General features: G+C 46.3%; 1 protein-coding gene across 1 annotated transcript; it reads right to left on the reverse strand.

The window, feature by feature from the left end:
• Positions 1-480: 480 nt before the first annotated feature.
• LOC134154719 (transmembrane protein 209-like) lies at positions 481-19,237 on the reverse strand. The gene is made up of 16 exons (XM_062601397.1): positions 19,215-19,237; positions 14,343-14,482; positions 12,357-12,483; positions 12,182-12,240; positions 11,310-11,441; positions 10,086-10,324; positions 9,467-9,675; positions 8,823-8,994; positions 7,798-7,869; positions 6,563-6,659; positions 4,875-5,000; positions 4,342-4,439; positions 2,219-2,333; positions 2,021-2,118; positions 1,127-1,200; positions 481-535 (listed from the first exon to the last, which is right to left on the reverse strand). Exons 1-16 carry the CDS (start codon positions 19,235-19,237, stop codon positions 481-483), a joined length of 1,836 nt encoding a protein of 611 aa, XP_062457381.1.
• Between the last annotated feature and the right edge of the window lie 1,011 nt (positions 19,238-20,248).

Below are 20,248 nucleotides of genomic sequence, written 5' to 3' on the forward strand. Positions count from 1 at the left end.
TTGGCCGCGTTGCAGTAACTGTCTTTTCAAGGGACTGCTCGCCAGCGAGCGGCTGGGTACAACTGCGGGAGACACGTCCCAGCTGCGCTGCTGCATTCCACCCCCAAACGCGGCAAGCGCGGGTTCATTGCTGAGCCCTGCGGTCAGTTAAGCTCTTTAGAGTGCTTGAAGAGTAAATGCAAGAGAAATAGCAAGGGGGGTTTAAATACGATTTGTTAAGGTGAGGAGCCAAATAGAAAAGACCTGCCTGGAGTTCCTGTTTAGATACATTTCATCAGTAAAAAACAATACAACGTTTTACAGAGTATCCTCCCCAAAACTGTACAGAAATTACAAACATTTCCCCTCTGTCCATAAAGCAGAGTTTAAATTATCCCATTTCATAGTCCATATTCAAGGCAACAAGTGAAACGATGCTGCTCAGCTCGTCTTGTCGGAGAAGCAGGATCGTTCTTCTGAGCTGCAGTCCTGCTAGAGATGTTACTCTCCAAACACCCCTAGAACGTTGACTCCTGATGCACCAAAATTCACTTGCCTGCAAAAACAGCATTATAACGATAAGACACAAGTAAGTTAAAGCTCCTATTTAAAACAAATCTTCATTACAAGAAAAACTGCCAATCCCGCACATCAGCATTTTAACATTTATGTAGGTATCGTGTTTCACCTCGAATTAAAGACAGCTCTTTCAGAACAAAAAAGTCCGGACATTGCTTTTATGTCAGTGCAGCTTTCACTGTGCACTCGAAACTCCTCTTGTTATGCCAAAAACAAGAGATTACAGCACTATGGCAGTGTCTGTCTCCTGTTTATAAATAGCACAGTACTTCTAGCAAGAAGGTAGCAACCTGGTTGTCTGGCCAAGGCCACTATTCCGCAGCATGGACTCCACAGGATTTTTCAGCCAGCACAAGACCAAAGAAAAGCACAAAACATTTCCTGCATGCTCGTGCACACAAAACTTACATGATTTTGTAAAAAGGCTGCCATTACTTAAAATGAGAAGAGCATTTTAATTCCATCAGTATCGTCCTATGATAGCAACTTCAGTTACGGTATTTCAAAACAGAAAGCTCCTGCTCAGATCTCGTGCGCAGCGCAATGATACAGAACGTTTGACACTTACCCAAGCATCCCAGATTCTTTTGTCTTTATGATGTACAGAAACATAAGCAATGTATGGAACATGTTGTTTCTGCCCTGAATACCACGGGAAGAGAAAAAAACTTGGAAATGAAATCACATGCAAACAACCACACTAATATCTTAGAATGTCTTATTTAAAACAACTGTCATCCCCTGTCCTGATCTTAGGTGGAGCAGCACAATTTTTCCTTCAAAACGTTTTGCAAGATACATATACTGCAGTGTGCGCCCTGTCGGCCTGTTACATCATCAGAGATGAGAAAAAACTATAACAGAGACCTCGCGAAATGGTATTACAGCTTAGACTGCTGGGGTTTTGCCTCAATTCTTATCTTTCAATTAGGCAAACACCAGAAAAAGACCAAGCTTGTTTTCTAGATGGATTATCACCCTCAAATATTTTTAAATGCTTTTTAAAAGAGCTTTTCTGAAATCAGAAAATCAAGTCACAATCGGGGCTCAATAATAAAATCAAGATGTACAGGAAAAGTCTAGTATTTTGATATTGAGATTAGATGTTTCCCTCCAAAAACTCGTACAGACAAGCATCAGTCTCGTTGGCACTGAGGAATAGCAACACACCTCAGAGCTTACATAAATTAGGATTTTAGAATAAATCATCAGAAAATAAACAACAAGAGGAAGCTGCTGCCTGGGCACTGATGTACCTAAGTTAGGCACTGAAGCTATCATTCAGCAGCAGACTAAATACCACACGATGGTCAAAGATCGTGGTAACATTTGCTTTCTGCACCGAGCCAGCCTACATATTCAATGGATGTGGCTAGTTCCAAAGGAAAAGGAAGAATGAAAAAGAAACAGATCAGGTCTGCTCAAGGTTTCCTGACAGCAGAAAAAACTAACGCGATCATACCTCGGGCAGATTGTAGACCTGGCGGTGGTAGATCAGCTCATAGTGGGGTGGATTGATGTTGCTTTGGTAGATGCAAAATACATTTTCATTTGTAATGTCTGTGAATTAAAGTTTTAAAATAAGATAGGGATTTTAAGAGCGCTGATGGGATCCAAGCAGGAAACAGCAGCTAAACAAGCAGTCCAAGAATGCCAATACCTGGTTTATCTGGTGTTTGCACAAAGTGTTGGGCAGTGAAGGTTCTGCCATCGGGGTATTTGGGGCTAGGGGGCAGTCTGGCATCGAGGTAAGTGCAGAATATGTGCATAAGGATCTGTGCAAACAAAAACAAATCTCATTTTAGTATCATTAAGAAGACTGACAGGACAGCAGCTTTCTTTCCATAATCTCAGATATTAGTTAGGGTATTTGAGAGTCTGTTGCTGCATCATGGACTTAATTAATCCCACTATGTTTAGAAGCCCAAGGCAGCTTAACACTTAGAGCACTGAATTCAATGGTCCAGGGCACGCCACAGATGTCAAGACAAGTTTATTCTTCCTGTAAATGAAACCCTTTCAGTCACAACACGTTAAAAAGGTGCTGCATGTGAACTGAACTCCTGACATACAAGTAACTATCTTCACATCTCACAGAATTTGCAGAGTCACAGATCTGAATAGCATATGTAGGACAAACTACAAGATACCTGATTTCATGATGGTTTCTACGCTAGCTGCAAAGATTTGGCTTAGAGAGGCCGATCCGATCTAATGACAACTTTTCCAAACACTACACTTACCCAGCAAGTTGCTCCTCTCTTGTCAAAAAATGGCAAAACAAAATCAATGGACAAACTTGGACCGCTCATGAATCTTACCAGCTCTCAACATTTTGGAAGAAAGTCCTAGAACAAGTATCTTCTTAGCTAACAGCGAGAAAATCGCAGTACTGCATGTTGTGTTTTAACTCTTACAGTAGACTTCTCAACATTCTTTGGGTGCAGCGTGACCAAATTACTCTGTAGTATGATACCTCCTGTGTTCAACATAGGATTTGTTTGGCAGACAGAAGAATTTCTATGGGATAAATGCCCAAAGCCTCAAGAGGTCTAGCGGAAATTATTGCTTTAAGTTGCACGCAATGAGACTAACATTACTGTTAAAAACTCTTCATTTGGCACTTATTGTCTTAAGTTAATGCCAAAGCTTCGAGACAAGTGTTCAATATTAATTTCATCTGTTATATCAGAACTTCTTTCCCAGAATCTTTACAAGTTTAGTACATTGTGCAGTACTATCTCTCTTAGCTGGTTTCATTAAAAGACAATGAATTCAGGGTGTGATGGTCTGTGTTACGGTCTTTAATACTTCCAAACTGCTCAGCTTGCTGTCTACCAAGATAGCCAGAGCTGCTTCCCAGCTTGTCAGTCCCAAATATTTAGTCATCTTCACAACTAGAAAATCAAATCTTATTTCAAGACAGATTTTGCTCAGCTTTAGCTTCCAGCAATTCAATCTTGTTGCATCTTTGTCAGCAAGGTTGTAAAACTTGCATATGAATCTTCTTTCTGCTTCTCCCCAGGAACTGAACATCTATAGAGGGAATCAAATCACCTGAACTCTCCTTTCAAACACAGAGTTCAACTGAAGAGTCACACATGAAGCTTGTTCTCCACTCCCTGGATTATCTTGTGGCCTTTCTTTTAACTATTTCAGTTGAATTTTCAAGTCACTGTATTCACTGAAGTGCTTTCTCCTGACCTTTTGCATTAATTGGCTAACCATGACTACAAGTCTGTTCTCAAGTAAGATAATGTAATGCCTGTTGATTTCTCAAGAAATATTACTGAATTAAATAAACATCAAGACACGCCACTTAATCCGCTTGTTCTTCTAACCATTACAGCAAAGGAAAATTTTAAGGTTCATCTTGCATGAGAAATTATGAGGTTTGGTTAAAGCAGACTTTTTTTCTTTTCTTTTTTTTTTTCTTTTTTTTTTTTTTTTTTTTAATAAGGTAAGAATATTGCTCTAACAAATCCGCAACCTTCTGTCAGGTTGCTCCCAAAACAGTTACCTGACTGACATCTCAGATGAGTCTAAATAAGAGGCCGGCTTAAGACTAAGACATGAAATCGCATTTTTGTGATCTGCACAATATCCAATCCCATTGGCATTATTCCTTGCATAATTTCACTGACTACAATGGGATTATCTGGATAGGGAGGCAAACAGGATTTTGACCATGTTCCTCAAAAGACTTAATTGCTACCACACACAAAAATCTACCCTGAAAGACACACTTTAGGAAGTTATATTAAGCCTTCTTTGAAAACTTACAGCACAGTCAGTGGGCAAGTCAGCATCCCACTTACGGCCCTTGAAATCTCCTCCTCTGTTCCATCGGAATGAGCTCATGTATCCTCCCTGAGAAAGCTCTGAAAAAACAAAATTTATTCAGCTACTGGAGGTTGAAGGTGCAAGAAGGACGTATTTGACACTAGCTTCAAGAACACTGCATGTATTTTCAGTGCACAAAATAGGAAAATTAAACTAAGGAAGTGCTTATAAAGATATAAAGTTAGGGGAGTGGAGTTTACAAGGTATTTTTTATTGGTAATTAATGAAGGGATTAAATAGGACACTTCACACCCCAAACTGAGAGAAGAAATGAAAACTTCCATGCCAAGTCCCACATCATTACATTGGTCTGAAAAGAGGAAGTTGCAAAAACTACCTCTGCTACTTGAAAAGCAGCTCTTCTCCCTGCTGTGACTGTAGTTCAAACCTCTTAATTGACGGGGTATCTGACACCACCGACGCTTGACCCAGCTAACGGAAACGTTTTAAAGTCAGTATGGTAGACCACATACCTTTGACCCTTTCCACCAAATACTCTTGGTTCGCTGCAATATCCAAATACTGCATTATAGCGTACAGAGTTGGCATGACTGGAGCTTTAACAAGCGCTGCTTGTTTCAGATTGCTGACGCTGGCTTCTGCATGCGACAAGAGCCAGCATGACATCTGCATCCACGACAGAAATTTGAACATTCTCCCTTACAAGACGTTAACAAATGCAATGTTACAAGGAGGAACTGGCTTTTTTGTCTCACTATTTACTAAGGTAACTTACTAAGATAATTTACTAAGATTTACACAAAGTTAACAGCTTATCCAATACTCCAAATGTTTGTTTCCAATCCCAGTGAAGTACTAGCTGTCTCCCTTAAACCACAAAACATAAACGTTATGCAGCACTGTGCAGTCGCAAAAGACGACAGTTCCTTATCTGAAGGGCTTGCATTCCAAAAGAAAACAGAAACCTATAGTGTGAAAAAGGGAAGAAGTAACATCCATTTTAAAGAGCAGTAGGAGGGCAGCAAGGTGGAGATGAGGTCAGTAAGTGATCAGTTTTTCACAGGCACCACAACAGATGCAGATCTTGAGGACAGACTACAAACAGGCCAAAAAAAAGTAGGCTTTGTTTAAATGAAGCCTATCAAATCCTGCTCTTGATTGAGGGGGATATGCATGTGATAGGGCAACGGAAGGAGTTCCTTCAGAGTTGCACTATGAAATTTTAGCTAGAATTCTAGCTCATCAAAATGCTTAAAAAGGAGGGGGGGGACCCCAAAACAGCAAAAATCAACTGCCCCAACCAAAAGATCTTTTCTTCTAATGCCCATAGCTCTCCAAAATCCACCTGAGATTATCCTCCCCAACCCCACTTAGTGCTACACCTAGTACTTAAATAATCTTTAATGTATCTTAACCTTAAAATGATCTTAGATCTTAAATGCAAACGATTAATAGCCTATCTCTGATAACAGAACTATTCTAAGTTAAAATAAATAAATAAATAAACTTTAATGTATCTTAACCTTAAAATGATCTTAGATCTTAAATGCAAACGATTAATCGCCTGTGATAACAGAATTAATTTAAGTTAAAATAAATAAATAAATAAATACTTCCTAGGTCTATAGATTTATTATTATCACAGTCATAAGATGACTTCTCAGTTCTTAAACACTATTTGGATACAATGTATCACATCTAAGTTTTCATAAAACTTTTTGTGGCCTGTTTGCTTTCAGACAAGATAGCAGGTAACAATTTAAGGAATTAACAGCAATAGGTTTTTCAGGAAGTAGCTGATTTTAAGGAAGTTTGGAAAGACACATACTAACGCAGACAGAGAGGGCTGACAGGCAACCATCCTTGCAACGTGTGATAGTTTTCTGACAGTTTAAGATACAAGGATGTTAATCTGAGCCTTTAACTCTCCAGGAATGAATTCAGAGGAAACAAGAGGCTTAAGAATTTTATGCTATTGCAGCATCAGCATGCCTTTATCAGTATTTCCAGAAATCCTATGAAGAATCCTTCCAGTTTAGTAAAATGCATTACATGAAGCAAAGATCACACCAATACAAACAGGAAACGGAACTGTAATTCTTAGCAGACTTGTTTTCTATACTACCTATGCAGTGCCCTACTATGGGGTGGCCTGCTACCAACCACCACAGGGAACCCCCCAGTTACTCTATCATCATACCTCCAACCTGCATTTCTGGGTACCCCATTCTTCTTAGCTGACTGCGCACAGACTCAATCTCTTGTACAAGTGGCACTAAAATAGTCTCATTAATCCACTAGGAAAGAGAAATGCAAAAATTAAAAAGCTTAGAAGCAACAAGAATGTGACAAAAATGTTAGTTTACTCTCTAGTCAACATCACTGTTACAATCACAAAGGAGTTTAACAACAGGAACTTTGAAGTCAACCAAGGAGGAAAAGTAATTAAAGAGTATCAATTTAGATAGGGGTGATTGGCTCTAGAAAGACCCTCTAAAAATGCCAAAAATTCACTATAGAGGACTTGGGAAAACAAATCTCCAGAAAGCAGTGATACTGATAAAGCTTTCCTGAACAATGAGAAAAGGGGTATTCTGAGGCACTGCACGACACTCATAGTGGTAATTTAAACTTTCATGGGCCCACTCCCTCTCAAAACCCTTTCAGGAAATGAAGGGCCTGATAAACACAGTATGTGACACTTGTATGTGACACAGTTTGGGAACTGAAGCCAAGCTGCCTGTAGGTTTATGAACAGATGCTTAGGAATCTGGTACAGAACAGTCATAATCCCACATCTCATAGAAATCTTTTACTTTTCACTCGTCCTACTACTTAGAAGAACTACATACGTGATAGTTGCTGACTGAAGGGGTAATTCAAACTTAGGCTTACAAATTATTTTGTCATAGTATGTGATTTTATTTCCTTTGCCAAAGCAATTGCCTAAGACCAAAATTTTCTTTTTGTTTTCTTATTACACTCCTCAAGGCTGTTGGAAAAAGTCAACGGGCTGGCATTTCCCATGCTTTATTTGAGTCCAGAAGGAGTTTGAAATACAGGAGAAAAAAAACAGAAAAAATTCAGAAAATTGGGTTGTAGAAAGAAAAAACAAGTCTTTTCACATCCACTGTGTGTTAAGATGCACGTGTCTTCATTCAAAGGTGGGTGAACTTTACAACTGTGAAGTTTTCAGAACAGAAAACACCTAGGCCAGCAAGTGCAAAAGTTCAGGTTGAAAATGTGTCTTAATACTTCTTGGTTACAAGCATGCTGTTTTAGTCTCCATGTCCAAGCCCACCCTAATCCTCAAATAGACTCAAATATGTAATTCTTCTCACTTCCTTAGGTATACAGGGAGCACTGAGGTACTTTTTCATTCTGCTGTACCTATTCTAACAGCAAGAACAGGCAGTTCACAGGGACTGGACTTACACTTCTGAACCTAGCGGTCCAGGAATCCAGGTAATCAAGCTGTCGTCGATTCACGATCACCCTTGCCCAAACCTATGGAAAGAACATTATTACCTACATACAGCAACCTAACAGAATACTAAAGAGTTTTTAGGCCCTAAGATGTTTTCTGACCGCAGCCACAGCACATAATTCAAATTGCATTTGTTCCAGAACTCTCATCTAATGGCTGTATCATGTGAATTCTACAGTAGCTTACCATACTACTCTCCTACTCTCTTTTCACAGTACACTAAATCTCCCGTGAGTCCAAACGCACAGTTTTGAGTTTCCTGCTCTGTTAGGATAAAATTGGTCCAAGTTGCAGGGTAGACTAAGTTAATGTACGACATAAAGAAAACAGATCAAATTTAATTAAAAGCTACGTTAATGACATTCTTTTGAATCAGACTTATTCCAGACACAAGTGTAAAGGAGAACAATTTTACACACCTTCAACTATTTCACTACATTAGGTACAGGTCAGTTTCCAGTCAATTTTTATGTCACAAGTTTATTTTATCCAGAGTACAAAATGGTAAACAAAAGTTCCGCAACCACCATTCTTGAGTTGAACTCAAAGTCTGTCTGTTCTCAGATCACACAGTAATATTAAACAACTTCAGATAAAATAATTCTGAAGAGTTGGCCAAACCAACAGAAGTTTCCAGCTTTCCACCGTGGCCTACACGGTGAGTATTAGTTAATTACAAAGACCACAAAGCATGAAACCTGAAATTCTCTCAGGAGTCAGTTTTCCACCTAAACACAGGTACCTTGTTCACCAAGGAAGAAATCATTTTACAATTTTACAATTGTAAAATTTTACAGTCCGGAATTTGAAATGTATACCCCTTGTGGCAAAAAGTCTTACAAGCTGTATGAAGATGGTTAAATGCTATAGGATTTCTCCCTTTCTAGCACCGTTGACGGAGTTCACATTTGGATGGAGCCACATATTTTAGAGCCCTGTTTTTCTCTCTTGGCTCCTTTGGTGCTGAGCTTACTTCTTCTGCAGTCAGTGGAGAGCTCAGATGAGCTTCGTCCTTGTGTGCTGACGGAGCTTGGGGCATGCAAGCCACCTGATACTGGTACTTTCTCAGCACCTGTGCTTGCTCTACTAAGGAACGGCTGTAGTTCCAAAAGGTTGGGCTGCTGGAAGGAGAGCTGGAACATGAACTTGCTGAAATGACATTGAACAGCCATAAAATTATCACCAAGTAATCACAGAAGCAACACTGCAGGCAATAGGTCACTATATTAAGGCTTTGACAGGAGAGATGTGCTCATGAATTATCATAAATACATACACCAAAATCTGTCTGCATAAACACTGATTTCATCTTTATATTAATAAGGCACTGTCCCTATCCCAGACAAAAACTGCCTGCAGGTAATTCACCACCTTTAGCTAAACTGCCTTCTCCACAAAATATCCCTCCCATCGAGGTGATAAAGCCCTTCAACTCATTGTAGTCCACTATACACAACAAATGCTACAGAGATTATTAGTATATCTATAATATAGACTAGTACTTCAGCAGCTCTCTTTCTGTGCAGGAATCTTTTCCAACTTTTCTCATCCACTCCTCATCAATAAAACCAACATCCCCTCCTTGCCAAGCTTTTCAGGCTACATGAAGTTATTTACGTACCCAATTGAAGTCTACGCTGTTTCTCTTCTTCGCTTCGAAGGTACTTTTGCAGTGACTTGCGGTCTGTGATTTCATCATCTTGACTCATACGGGAATTATACCGCATTGGTGAAAAGTAGCAATGAGACCTTAGCCCGGTGCTTTCCACTGGCCCAACACTTGAGGCATATGGTGAACCAGTAGGAGAAGAGCTGAAGCTGGAAAGCTTTGGGAAACAAAAGTGAACAGTTGTGTCACATGAGGAAAGTGAGAGTTCCATTTTGACTTTATAAACTAAATGAATGATCGACTCAACATAAGAATTGATTACTCTGCTGATTGCTGCTATAAAATATGCTCTCGTTTGGGGGAAGGTTTTTGCTATTTTGTAGTTACATTCTAGTTTCTTATTTTTGCTGTGCTCTGAAACAAGCTAGCTACTCTAAAACAAATAAATTAACACCAGGGAAAGAGGATGAATACTGACAAGACAAATTTCATCTGCTTTGCAAACAAAGCGAACACACACACAGGACCCTCCACTGCTGGCCGCACACCTCCAATGGCTTACAGCACAACACAAGGACACGATAAGCAAAGCCAAACCGTTCCCCTTGAAGCCACCTTGGTCATTACCTTACTGTAGCTGCTGCTTGGTGAATAGGTTAAAGCACTGCTATAAGAAGCGCTGTTGCTTGACAGAGCCTGCCGCTGAGGGCTGTACCCTGAGATACAACCAGAAGTAAATTTTGGACTGGCCCTGAAGGGCCGGGATGGGCTGTAACTCAGCACAGTTTGACCCTGGACTCTAGGAGAAGGCGTAGAAGAAGGGACTTTCTTCGCTGCCAGCTCATGTGCTGGAATTATTTGTACCGCTGCAATAAGCAAAAAAACCCACAATCAGCACTGTACATGCAGCAGCCCAGAACTCTCCTCCTCACTTTAAATACACAGCAAAACACACATACACAACTCTCTTCCCTTAAGGAAATTCTAGGACACTAAAAAGACTATTCTAGTCTGACCCCTACAGGATTCAGCAGTCAACCCCAAAGACATAAAAATCAGAAAACTGGGACACGTGATCATAATTCAATACAAATTCTACAATTTAAAATTTCAGTTAAATTCTACCAAGCACCTTTGCATAGCCCGAGGCAATTATTTAACTTATTTGGTCAGCTACTCTACCTGCCTGCTTCATGTGTCTTTAGCACATCTAATGTCTCATTTACCTGTGCAAACCCAGATATTACACTCCTCAGCTGCGGTGATATAACCCTACTCCCGTATCTGCCGCTCTTTCTCTGGAGGCAGCCTAGTAGTATGTAACACATTGTACTAGCACCTTGCTTTTGCTGTATTTTCAAACTCTGCCAAGTTTTTCTATATTTTACAACATCACTTAGACGTTCAGAACTTTTCAGAGCAACTGCTCTCTAGCCTGTCATTTTCAGACTGCACACTAAGGTCTCTTTTCTCTTTCTAATTTGGCACTCTCCAGTCAGTATGATGATAGTAGGATACCAAATTTAAATACAAACCTATACACTCTGCCTTGTTCTCAATCCCATTTATAGGTTACAAATTCCTTGTCCAGCTTCATAAAGTTTAAGTCTCTCTCACTGCCCTTTAACAGCCCACTCTCCTTTTCTCCTTTTGTATTGGTTGCTTCCTCTCCACTTCTCCCCTTAATTGCTCATCAATTTATCACTTTTATTTTGAATTTTTATAGGCTGCAGTTAGTTCATCTTACTGCTCTTGTCAGATGAGGTAACTGAGAACTCACTTCACTAAAGATTCATGGGCTTGAGAAAGATATCATCTTTAAAAAAAGTATTTATAATTTATAACACCTACCTGCATTCTGCATCCCTAGAAGGATCTGCTGTCTACGAGTCATGACCAAGGTAGTTGGTGCCATTGTGTACTTGAAGTACATCCAAAAATCAAATAAGGCATTCAGACTGAACAGGGATACAAGCGCAAGCTCTAGAACAAACACAAAGGTTTTTATCATGCTAGGCACCATAAACAGGAGTAACAGTAAATGATCTGAGAAAACAAGTTTATACACAAATCAAGAATAGTTTATTGTTAGGGCTACCAATAACTGCCAGTCTGAGCACGGACGTAAGACAACTTCTCCTTTTCATGCAAGAACCATTAGAGATAAATTTCCTTTCTATATTGAAATTCATTTCTGTTGCTACAATATGTATTTGTAAAAGCGAAAGGTATTTTCCAGACAGGATACAAAGCACTGCAATGAAGTTTCATGCTATTTATCAAGTGTCTTCTGCCAAACCTTCTGTCACTCGTTACCTGACATTGCTCTCACTCTTCTTCCTTTTCATCCGCTAATAGTATTAGATACAATTACTTTTGAGCCTACTCATTTGAAACCAAATTTGATTATTTGGAAATGTCCTGCAGCCCTACAATACAACACAACGCTATTATTTCAACTATTCCCCAAAGCCTTATTGCACACATTAAACACATTTAAGGTAGGAAACCTGTTCTTCACACTCTTTCTTACTTGTCACTAAAATGATGAAATTCCAACAGCACCAAAAGGGATAAAGGAAAACAAAATGAAGCTTGGTTATTAAAAAACAACAACAACAACGAAAAACCCCAAACCTTAAAAATGCTTTCCCCAGCAAGAAGAATGAAGGCTGAAACCTTCCCTCCTCCCTAAAACTAATTCATATGCTGTGACAACTCACCAATATACCAGAGCGGCCAAAATGTGATGTTGTAATAGGAACTTATAAGTTTTCCAGTCCTAAAAAGAAAAGGAAGAAGCGATCAATTTAACAGTAACTGGGTCCTATGAAATATTTAAGCATATACAAAGTAGAATGCTTTACTTAGTTGAGTCAGATATAACAATCAACATACATGTCAGTATATATCATCCCCCCAACAGACATATTAAGGAGGCCCCAGGCCCAGACCACTTTCCGCTCTTCAGCCTCCCTCCTAATCTTCACAGTCCTGTCAAGGAGCGAAGCTGCAGAAATCTGTTCTGCCGCCATTGTCTGCAACAGGAAGCACACAAAGAAAGTTAAAGATTGAAAATTTATATACAGTTAGATTCTCACTCTGTACAAGACCTTTAAAAAAGTAAAAAAGCAAAAAGAAATTACATAAAAGGACTTCACATTGAGGTACCAAATCGTGTGCAGTGTTAAGAATGAGCTTCAGTGGTTTAAAAACAAAAAACAAAAAACAAAAACAAAAAACCCAAAACAATATTCCTCTTATAAACTGCATAAGCACTGTCACCTCTTCACAGTGAAACAGTTTCCATTTTCTCCACTGAGGTACAGAGGACAGAAAAGAGAGCCAGATTCCAACAGCGTTTTTGAGAAATAGCATTTTTCGGAATGCTGAGGCAACACTGCCTTCTCCAAGCAAGGAAAACAGACCAAGAAAACATCTTGCACAACCTGGCAGTTTTCCTACTGAAAACACCCACCTATCTCCTTCTCTCAGCTCAGGACAGCTCTGTACCCTCCCCACACCCTCCCCCCTTTACACCATAAAATGCCCTATGTAACAGAAATAACGCTTCCTACATATTCTTCTCCTCTCATCACTCTAGCACACACCATGCCACACACACACACACACACACGCGGGCGCGCTTGTCACCCGCCGGCAGCCCGCCGCACTCCCAGGCCTCGCTGCCAGGCCCTGAGTCGGCAGCGACACCGCCGCTCCGCTCCGCTCCGCCCCCAAGGGCGCCGCGGCCCAGGCCCAGGCCCAGGCCCCGCCCGCCGCCCCCACCGCAGCCGCCTCCAACGATTGGTCGCGCGGACGTGACGTCACCGGAGCAGTTCTGCGGGGGGAGGGGCGGGGCGGGGGGGGAACGCCGTTGCCGGGGAGATGCCGTTAACGGCGGGGGGGGGGAGGGGGGCGGGGGAGACGACTCCGCTTTTGAAAAACAACGTTCGCCCGTGCACAGCCCGGCCGCTTTCCTACTGAAAACCCCCGCCCGTGTCCGTCTCCAGACCCTCCGCACACCCCCCCGCCTTTACGCCACAAAATGCGGCACACAACAGCAGTAACACTGGCCACTTTCCCTGCTCCTCCCATCAGCGCAGGAAACTGCCACGCCTCCCCCGGCCACAGGCTTCAAAACCTCTCAGCTACTTCGTCGCTGAACACAAACATACAAGAGTTTCCTCAGAGAACACGCGGTTTAACTGAAATGACAGGATTTCACACGCACAGCCCTCTCCCACCTCCACCACCCTAGACCCTTCCCCACACCCCCCCCACTCTGGCACACACCACGACACGCACGGACACTTGTCACCTGCCAGCGGCCCGCCGCGCTCCCAGGCCTCGCTGACAGGCCCTGAGCGCGCACGCCCCGGCTCCCCCGCAGCCAAACCCCACCGACCACAAGCAGACACGGCCCCGCAACGAGCAGGCGCCCCGGGAGGGCGGCGACACCGCCGCTCCGCTCCGCTCCGCCCCCGAGGGCGCCCAGGCCCCGCCCCAGGCCCAGGCTCCGCCCGCCGCCCTCACCGCAGCCGCCCTCACCGCAGCCGCCTCCAACGATTGGTCGCGCAGACCCGTGACGTCACTGGAGGCAGTTCCGCGGGGGCGGGGACGCCGTTGCCAGGGGGACGCCGTTGCCAGGGGAACGCCGATCCCAGCCAGACGCCGTTGCCAGGGGGACGCCGTTGCCAGGGGGACGCCGTTGCCAGGGGGACGCTCGCGCAGCCGCCCCGGGCGCCCCGGCCGATGGCACCTGCCCGACCCGGCCGCAAGCGGCGCCAGGCGCCATGGCGGCCCCAGCGCGGCGGCCACGACGTCCCCCGCGCCCTGCTGCCCGCCTTGGCCGCCACCAGCCGTGCCCACACCCGGCCGTACCCTTCCCCTGCTCGGCTCCCACTACGGCCGCGTGCGGGCACACCCCCCGGCTGCCCCACGCCAGAGCCTGGCCAAATGTGTTGCTCCTGTCTGCAAACCTCACCACGAGGAGCAGGGAGGAATAAAAGCACCGCTGGCCGCTGAAAGGGAGCACAACGAGTTACAGCAGACCGCTCTGTGAGCGCGGGCCAGCGGACAACCTCAGCTGCTCCAAAACCCTTCCTGCCTTTGCCTCAGATCCCAAGCACCAACCTGAAAGTAAGAAAGCCTAAAAAAGGAGATTAACTACAAGCCTAGACCGCACAGTTATCAATAAACACAGTGTCTAACGCTTGGCCACTCTGTGCAGTGTGCTGTAGGTGACCCTGCTTGAGCAGGGGGGGTTGGACGAGATGATCTCCAGAGGCCCCTTCCAACCTCCACCCTTCGATGATTCTGTGATGGGCGCTTTCTCTCGCAGCTCCTGCTGTGGGGGGAATGGAAAATGCGTGGAGGACAAAGAGGCTAGAAGCTGGTCTGAGGTGCGGATCCTTACCGAGGCTTGTCAGTCTGCAGAGAGAAGGGGACTCAATCCTCATGTAGTGCTGATGAAAGTCTCCCTGAGCAGGCGCTCAAGCAAAGCTAATGCATTTGCAGATGCGCACGCACCAGATGGAACGATGAAGCCTGGTCCTCCAGAATCGCCATTGCTAGTGAGGGGCCGCAGGCTTTGCCCTGACTTGGGCTTGCTGGAGTGTCAAGGTGGAGCAGAGTGGCACTTGGAGGAGGCTCTCCTTCAGCAGCTTAAAGGCCTGCCAGCTTTCTTGAGCTCCTTTGCCCTTCTGAGCTGCCTCCCCTGGCGTCCCCCTAGCAGGTCTCTGCAGAAGGGGAAGCCTGCTCGCCTCAAGGCCAGCCTCTGGGCTCTGCTGCTCTCCTTCCTACCTGCCCTCGGTCTCTGCAACTCCACTAGTTCCCGGGTGCTACAGCCCAGGTGGCCATGGACTCTGCTGGCACCAAGCCTCCGGGGTGGCCGCTTCCCCTTCTGGCCCTGGGCACCCGCCTTCTTCCCCTCACACCTGCAAAAGCCCAGCACTCAAGGGCACCCAAGACACACACAAGAGCTGGCAGTTCCCTCCCACCACGACGCCAGCACTGGGCCCCAGCAAGGGGGGCCCAGGCTCAAGCACTTCCTCCCCTCAGAGGCGTACAGCAGCTTTTTCCTCCTCTCCCCACAGGCCCCCTGCCCCCAGGACATGCGTTGGCCATGGCAGGGCCCTCTCCACGCCTCTCTCCGGCACCAACAAGACGCAGCAAACCCCTAGGCCACAGCCACCACAGCTGCAGCTGAAAAGATACAGCATGACCGCGGCAGAGAGCTGCCCTGGCAGCAGCCCCCAAGCCCTGACTCCTCAGCTCTGCTCTTCAGGCCTCTCCAAAGTTCCCACGCTGCAAACGGACGACCTACTGCACACCCAGCCAAGAGCCACCCGACTTGGGGCAGTTGGTTTAATTCAGCTTCAGAGAACTTCCTGGGTGCTCGCGTGGCTCACAAGTAGTGCTGGTGCTGCTGCTGCTGCTCCTGCTGCTACTTGGCTGTGTCTCTGCACACAGCTCTTCTAACCCCTGGGAAGAAGGTAGAAATGAACAGGCTGTGTTCTGCCCCACTAGAAAGGCTGAGAAAGTCTGCAGAGTAGTGCAGGCTAGTGTTCGCTGATGGTTTTGCTATATTGACAGTCATGGGACTTGAGACCTTGTCTGGACACTGCTAATCTGTTGTGAAACAAGACTGGGGGGTACCTGTGTCCAGTATTCAGCAGTCAAGGAGAGCTTTGCAAAGGGGCACACCAACACTGGAAGCATCCCTTTGCGCTCAGCTACTCAGATTTTGCAGGTTCCACTGTTGAAGGCCATTCTCAGCACTCAACAGCTGCCCCCTTGGCTGGAAGGCAAGGCTGAGCCCAGGCCAGCCCTGTGGCTTGCTCATGGGGCAATGGGGTTGCACCTTGTCTCTCTCGCTCGGCCGCAGAGCCCTCCTGCTTCTCTCCTCCCCTACTCCCTCAACCCTCCCCCCATTTGCAGAAACAGCCCTTCAGCTCCACAGCAGTGCTGGGCTTTTGCTGGGGGCTGCGGAGAGGGACTTAGTGACAGGCTTTAAGCCACATCAAGCCCATGTCAGGAAAAGTCACAGCACGCTCTAGGCAGCACAGTGGCTCCGGGATTACAAGTGGCACCCCTTGCTGCCTCACTGCCCCTCAGTTCTGCCAGGCTTCTCCTGGAGCTGCCACATACCTGCCCTGTCTTGCAAGGCCCCTCTTCACTGTCCAGTCCTTCCTCCTCTTCCTCTAGGCAGGAGAAGTAGACCTTCAGGGTCACTTGCTTCTCTTCTCCCAGCTGGTATTGGACGATCTTTTGCATACTGGGCTTTTCTTCAGCCAGATTCTCAGCACCCTCCTGCACCTGCAAGACAACTCCACACTGTGCAATGTGCCCCACTTCCAAGTCCACTCCGCTGCTCTCCACATGTTCCTCATCAGCATCTGGAGACTGCAGGACCTCGGCAATCACCAGGCCCCTGGCTCTGGCTTGGCCTGGGCCCCCCGCTGGACAACGCTGCTGCAGGCAGGGACTCTGCAGCCCCAGCTGCAGAAGAGCAAGGGGCTCCACAACATTCCCCAGCTACATCACAGCCTGAGCAGGGTTCCCTGCCTTTCCCATGGGATCAGTCTCCGATGTCTCCTGCTGCCAAATAAATTGTGGAGGGCATTGTCACTTCCAGGAGCAGCAAGTGCGGGCTTCAACATGGTGGTTTTCTTGAAGGGAAGGTTACTTACACTCTCCTTTGAACCTTGTTTTGAACCTTCCTGTCAGCATCCTTTTGCCCCAAAGGAAAGCTGAACAAGGCTGAATATCCCTTTCTTGTTTGCACCAAGCATCTCAATAATCACGCAGCTAAGCAGAAACTGCCCATCTTCTATCACAGAAAGAACCAGAAATTCCACTGCCACCAGAAAGAGGACCCCAGTGGCTCTACAGGCGTGTTCATGGAGAGTGCAGCACGGAGAGATGCATTGTAAAACTAGAGCACCGCCTTTGAACTCAAAGCCCTGGACAAAGTCAGCCAGGGCTCAAAGAAGGGCACTGGAAGGGCTCTTGTACAACCAGCAACCACAGGACAATGCATTTGCAGAATGCAGGCGAGCACAAGAAGGACCCCAGTCAGGAACACTTACCACTCCTGTGTTCTGATGGCCTACATTCACAGGCTGTGTAGCACGTACCCTAGTTTCTGGACGTGGTTTCTTTCCACCTGCTGCTGCATTCTGTGCAGAGCACTGTGAGGAGACTGGGAATGGACTGCAAATATACACACGGGGAGGTGGTATGAGCACAGGGGGAGTAGGATCTCCACTCCCCCCTCACAAGCTGGGCACCTGCTTCTGCAGCAGAAGGCAGTGCTGCAGCAGAAGCACAGGGGTTCCACTGACTGCAGGTACATCAACAGCTGTGAAGACTACCCCCAAATAAAACACTCAGGGCTGCACATCATGCCCGAAAGAGAGCTCTAAGCTCGCCCACAGCATGACTTTCTCTCCATGCAGTGAGGATAGAAGCAGGGTCAGCTACAGGACAGGCTCCAACTCATACCACTACCCCTGTCCTGCCACATGCATTAGCCACTGCTCCATGGCCCCAAAGACTCTGTGTTCAGGGATGGGCAATGGATGGTTGCTGGGCTCCCAGTGTCAAAGAAGGAGAAAGGCATCAAGGCAGTCAAGCACAAAGCTCTGAGCAGGTGGGAGCCAGCACAGAGCTCTGAAGAACCCTTCCCCACAGACAGAGCCCATATGAAGGCGGAGCATGCGTGCAGGTCACTGGGACTCAGCCGCTGGGAAGCCTTGCTCCCAAAGCACTTTCAGAGCAGCCTGCCCCAGCCCTGGCAATGCAGCCCTAACCAACCTGTGCTGGGTGGCTGCTCCCTTCATCAGGCAGGGGGAAAGAAGCAAGGCAAAGTACTCACGTTGGAAAAATACTTGGAAGAGGAGTAGAGGACAAAAAAGGAGCCGCTCTAGTGGCTGTGAACATTGATTCCCTCATCACCTTCATCTGCAAAGGTGAGAAAGAGAGGTGAGATGCTGCCAAGGAAAGGATCTTGCTGCTCACAAGGGCAGCCCATGTTTCCATGCTTCAGAGAAGAAGCTGCCTCTCAGAATTGCAGAAACAACCCTTGCTCTTGCTCTGCAGCCCCTCCATTCTACACAACAACAGCTGTGGGGGAATAGGGGAGAATGGCTAAAAGCTCTGGCAGGCTTTTGTCGAGGGCAAGAGCCGAGAGTCTGAGTTAAGAGAGCAGTTCCTGCCTATAGAGAATTCAAGGGAGGGAAGCCCAGGGGAAGGCAGCTCACTAAACTCTAGGGAAATGTGTCGGTCAGCCTGCTAGGGAGGATGAGAGAGAGCAGTGGGGGCTGCAATACATCTGTTTTACCAGGAGGAAACGTTTTTCTCAGTCCCTGCGCTCATCCTTTCCCTAAACCTTCCTGTCAGCACCCTTTTGCTCTGAAAGGCAGTTGAGCAAGGCTGAACATCCCTTTCTTGTTCAGACCAAGCATCTGAATAATCACACAGCTGAGCAAAAACTCTCCATCTCGTATTACAGAAAGGCTCAGTGCTTCCATGGCCACCAGAAAGAGCAGTGTGTTCATGGAGAGTGCAGGAGTTACAGATATATTGTAAAACTAGTGCACAAGTGGCATTTCTGAAAGCAAAGCCCCAGGGAAAGTCCGACAAGGCTAAGCAGAACCCATGGGAAGGGCCCTTCTACAGCCAGTGCCCAGAGCACAATGCTTTGGCAGAAAGCAAGCTGGCAAAAGAAGGACCTCCATCAGGAGCACCTACCTCTGTTGACTTCTGATGGCCATGTACAGGCCACGCAGCTGCTGCTCGAGCTTCTGGCACTTGCGTCCTCCTGCCCAGTAATTCCTTCTTCGCAGAATGTGAGTGAATTCCTGGAAGCATGCTGCAAATACACACCGCGGGGATGTGTGCCACAGGACACTCAGGACTGCACAACATGCCCAAAAGAAAACTCGAGGAGCCCACAGTTGAGACTTTTTCTCCAGGTACCAAGGAGAGCAGCAGCGTCAGCTCCAAGGACAGGCTCCAGCACACACCATTACCCACTGTCCTGAGCACTCCAGTAGCCACTGCTGTGTAGCCCCCAAGGACAAGCTTTCTTGGAAGCTTCAGGAATGGAACCGGGAATAACTGCTCCGTCCCTTGCAGTCCTTCTCTCTTCAGGCACTTATGTCCCTCCTTCCCATCCTCTTCAAAGAGCCCAAACAACCTGTCCTTGCCTCTAAGGGCTGCCTGAGCCAAGGGCACATCCTCTCGAGCCTGCTGCTCGCCACCCCTGACTGCTGCCTGGAAATGACCTTCCTTCCTCCTTGCTGCTGGCAGTCAAAGGAAGGGCATTGCCCAAGGGGAAACACCACAGCTTTGGGGAGATATTCACCCAAGGCACTCCTCCCCTCCAGCAGCATTCCTTGCAGCCCTCTCTTCCACCTCACTCCTCTCTACTAGGCTGCTCACCACAGCTCTACATGCCTGGAGACATTGTTGGCAAAGGATTCTGTGGCAGCAGGCACAGAGGCTCTCTCTCACCTGAAACAGGGCCCTCCTGCCTCTTCCAGGCCCTGCATGTATGTGCACACACATAGACTCCCCTTTGCATTCACATCCACCAACTCTGCACAAGTGTGTGTCATGCTTCAGTGACACACAGAGATGCCAGCCAGTGGGGTGTAGTCACACTCTGTTGGTGCCAGCCACCAGAGGGGACTTCAAAGGAAGAAAAGGGCTCCTAGCTCCCAAAATTCATCCACAACTCTGCAAACAGCCTCTGCTCCTTGGCCTTGCTGCCAGCAGGGCTC

The sequence above is a fragment of the Rhea pennata genome, unplaced genomic scaffold (genome assembly GCF_028389875.1).
Source record: "Rhea pennata isolate bPtePen1 unplaced genomic scaffold, bPtePen1.pri scaffold_33, whole genome shotgun sequence".
Lineage (NCBI taxonomy): Eukaryota > Metazoa > Chordata > Aves > Rheiformes > Rheidae > Rhea > Rhea pennata.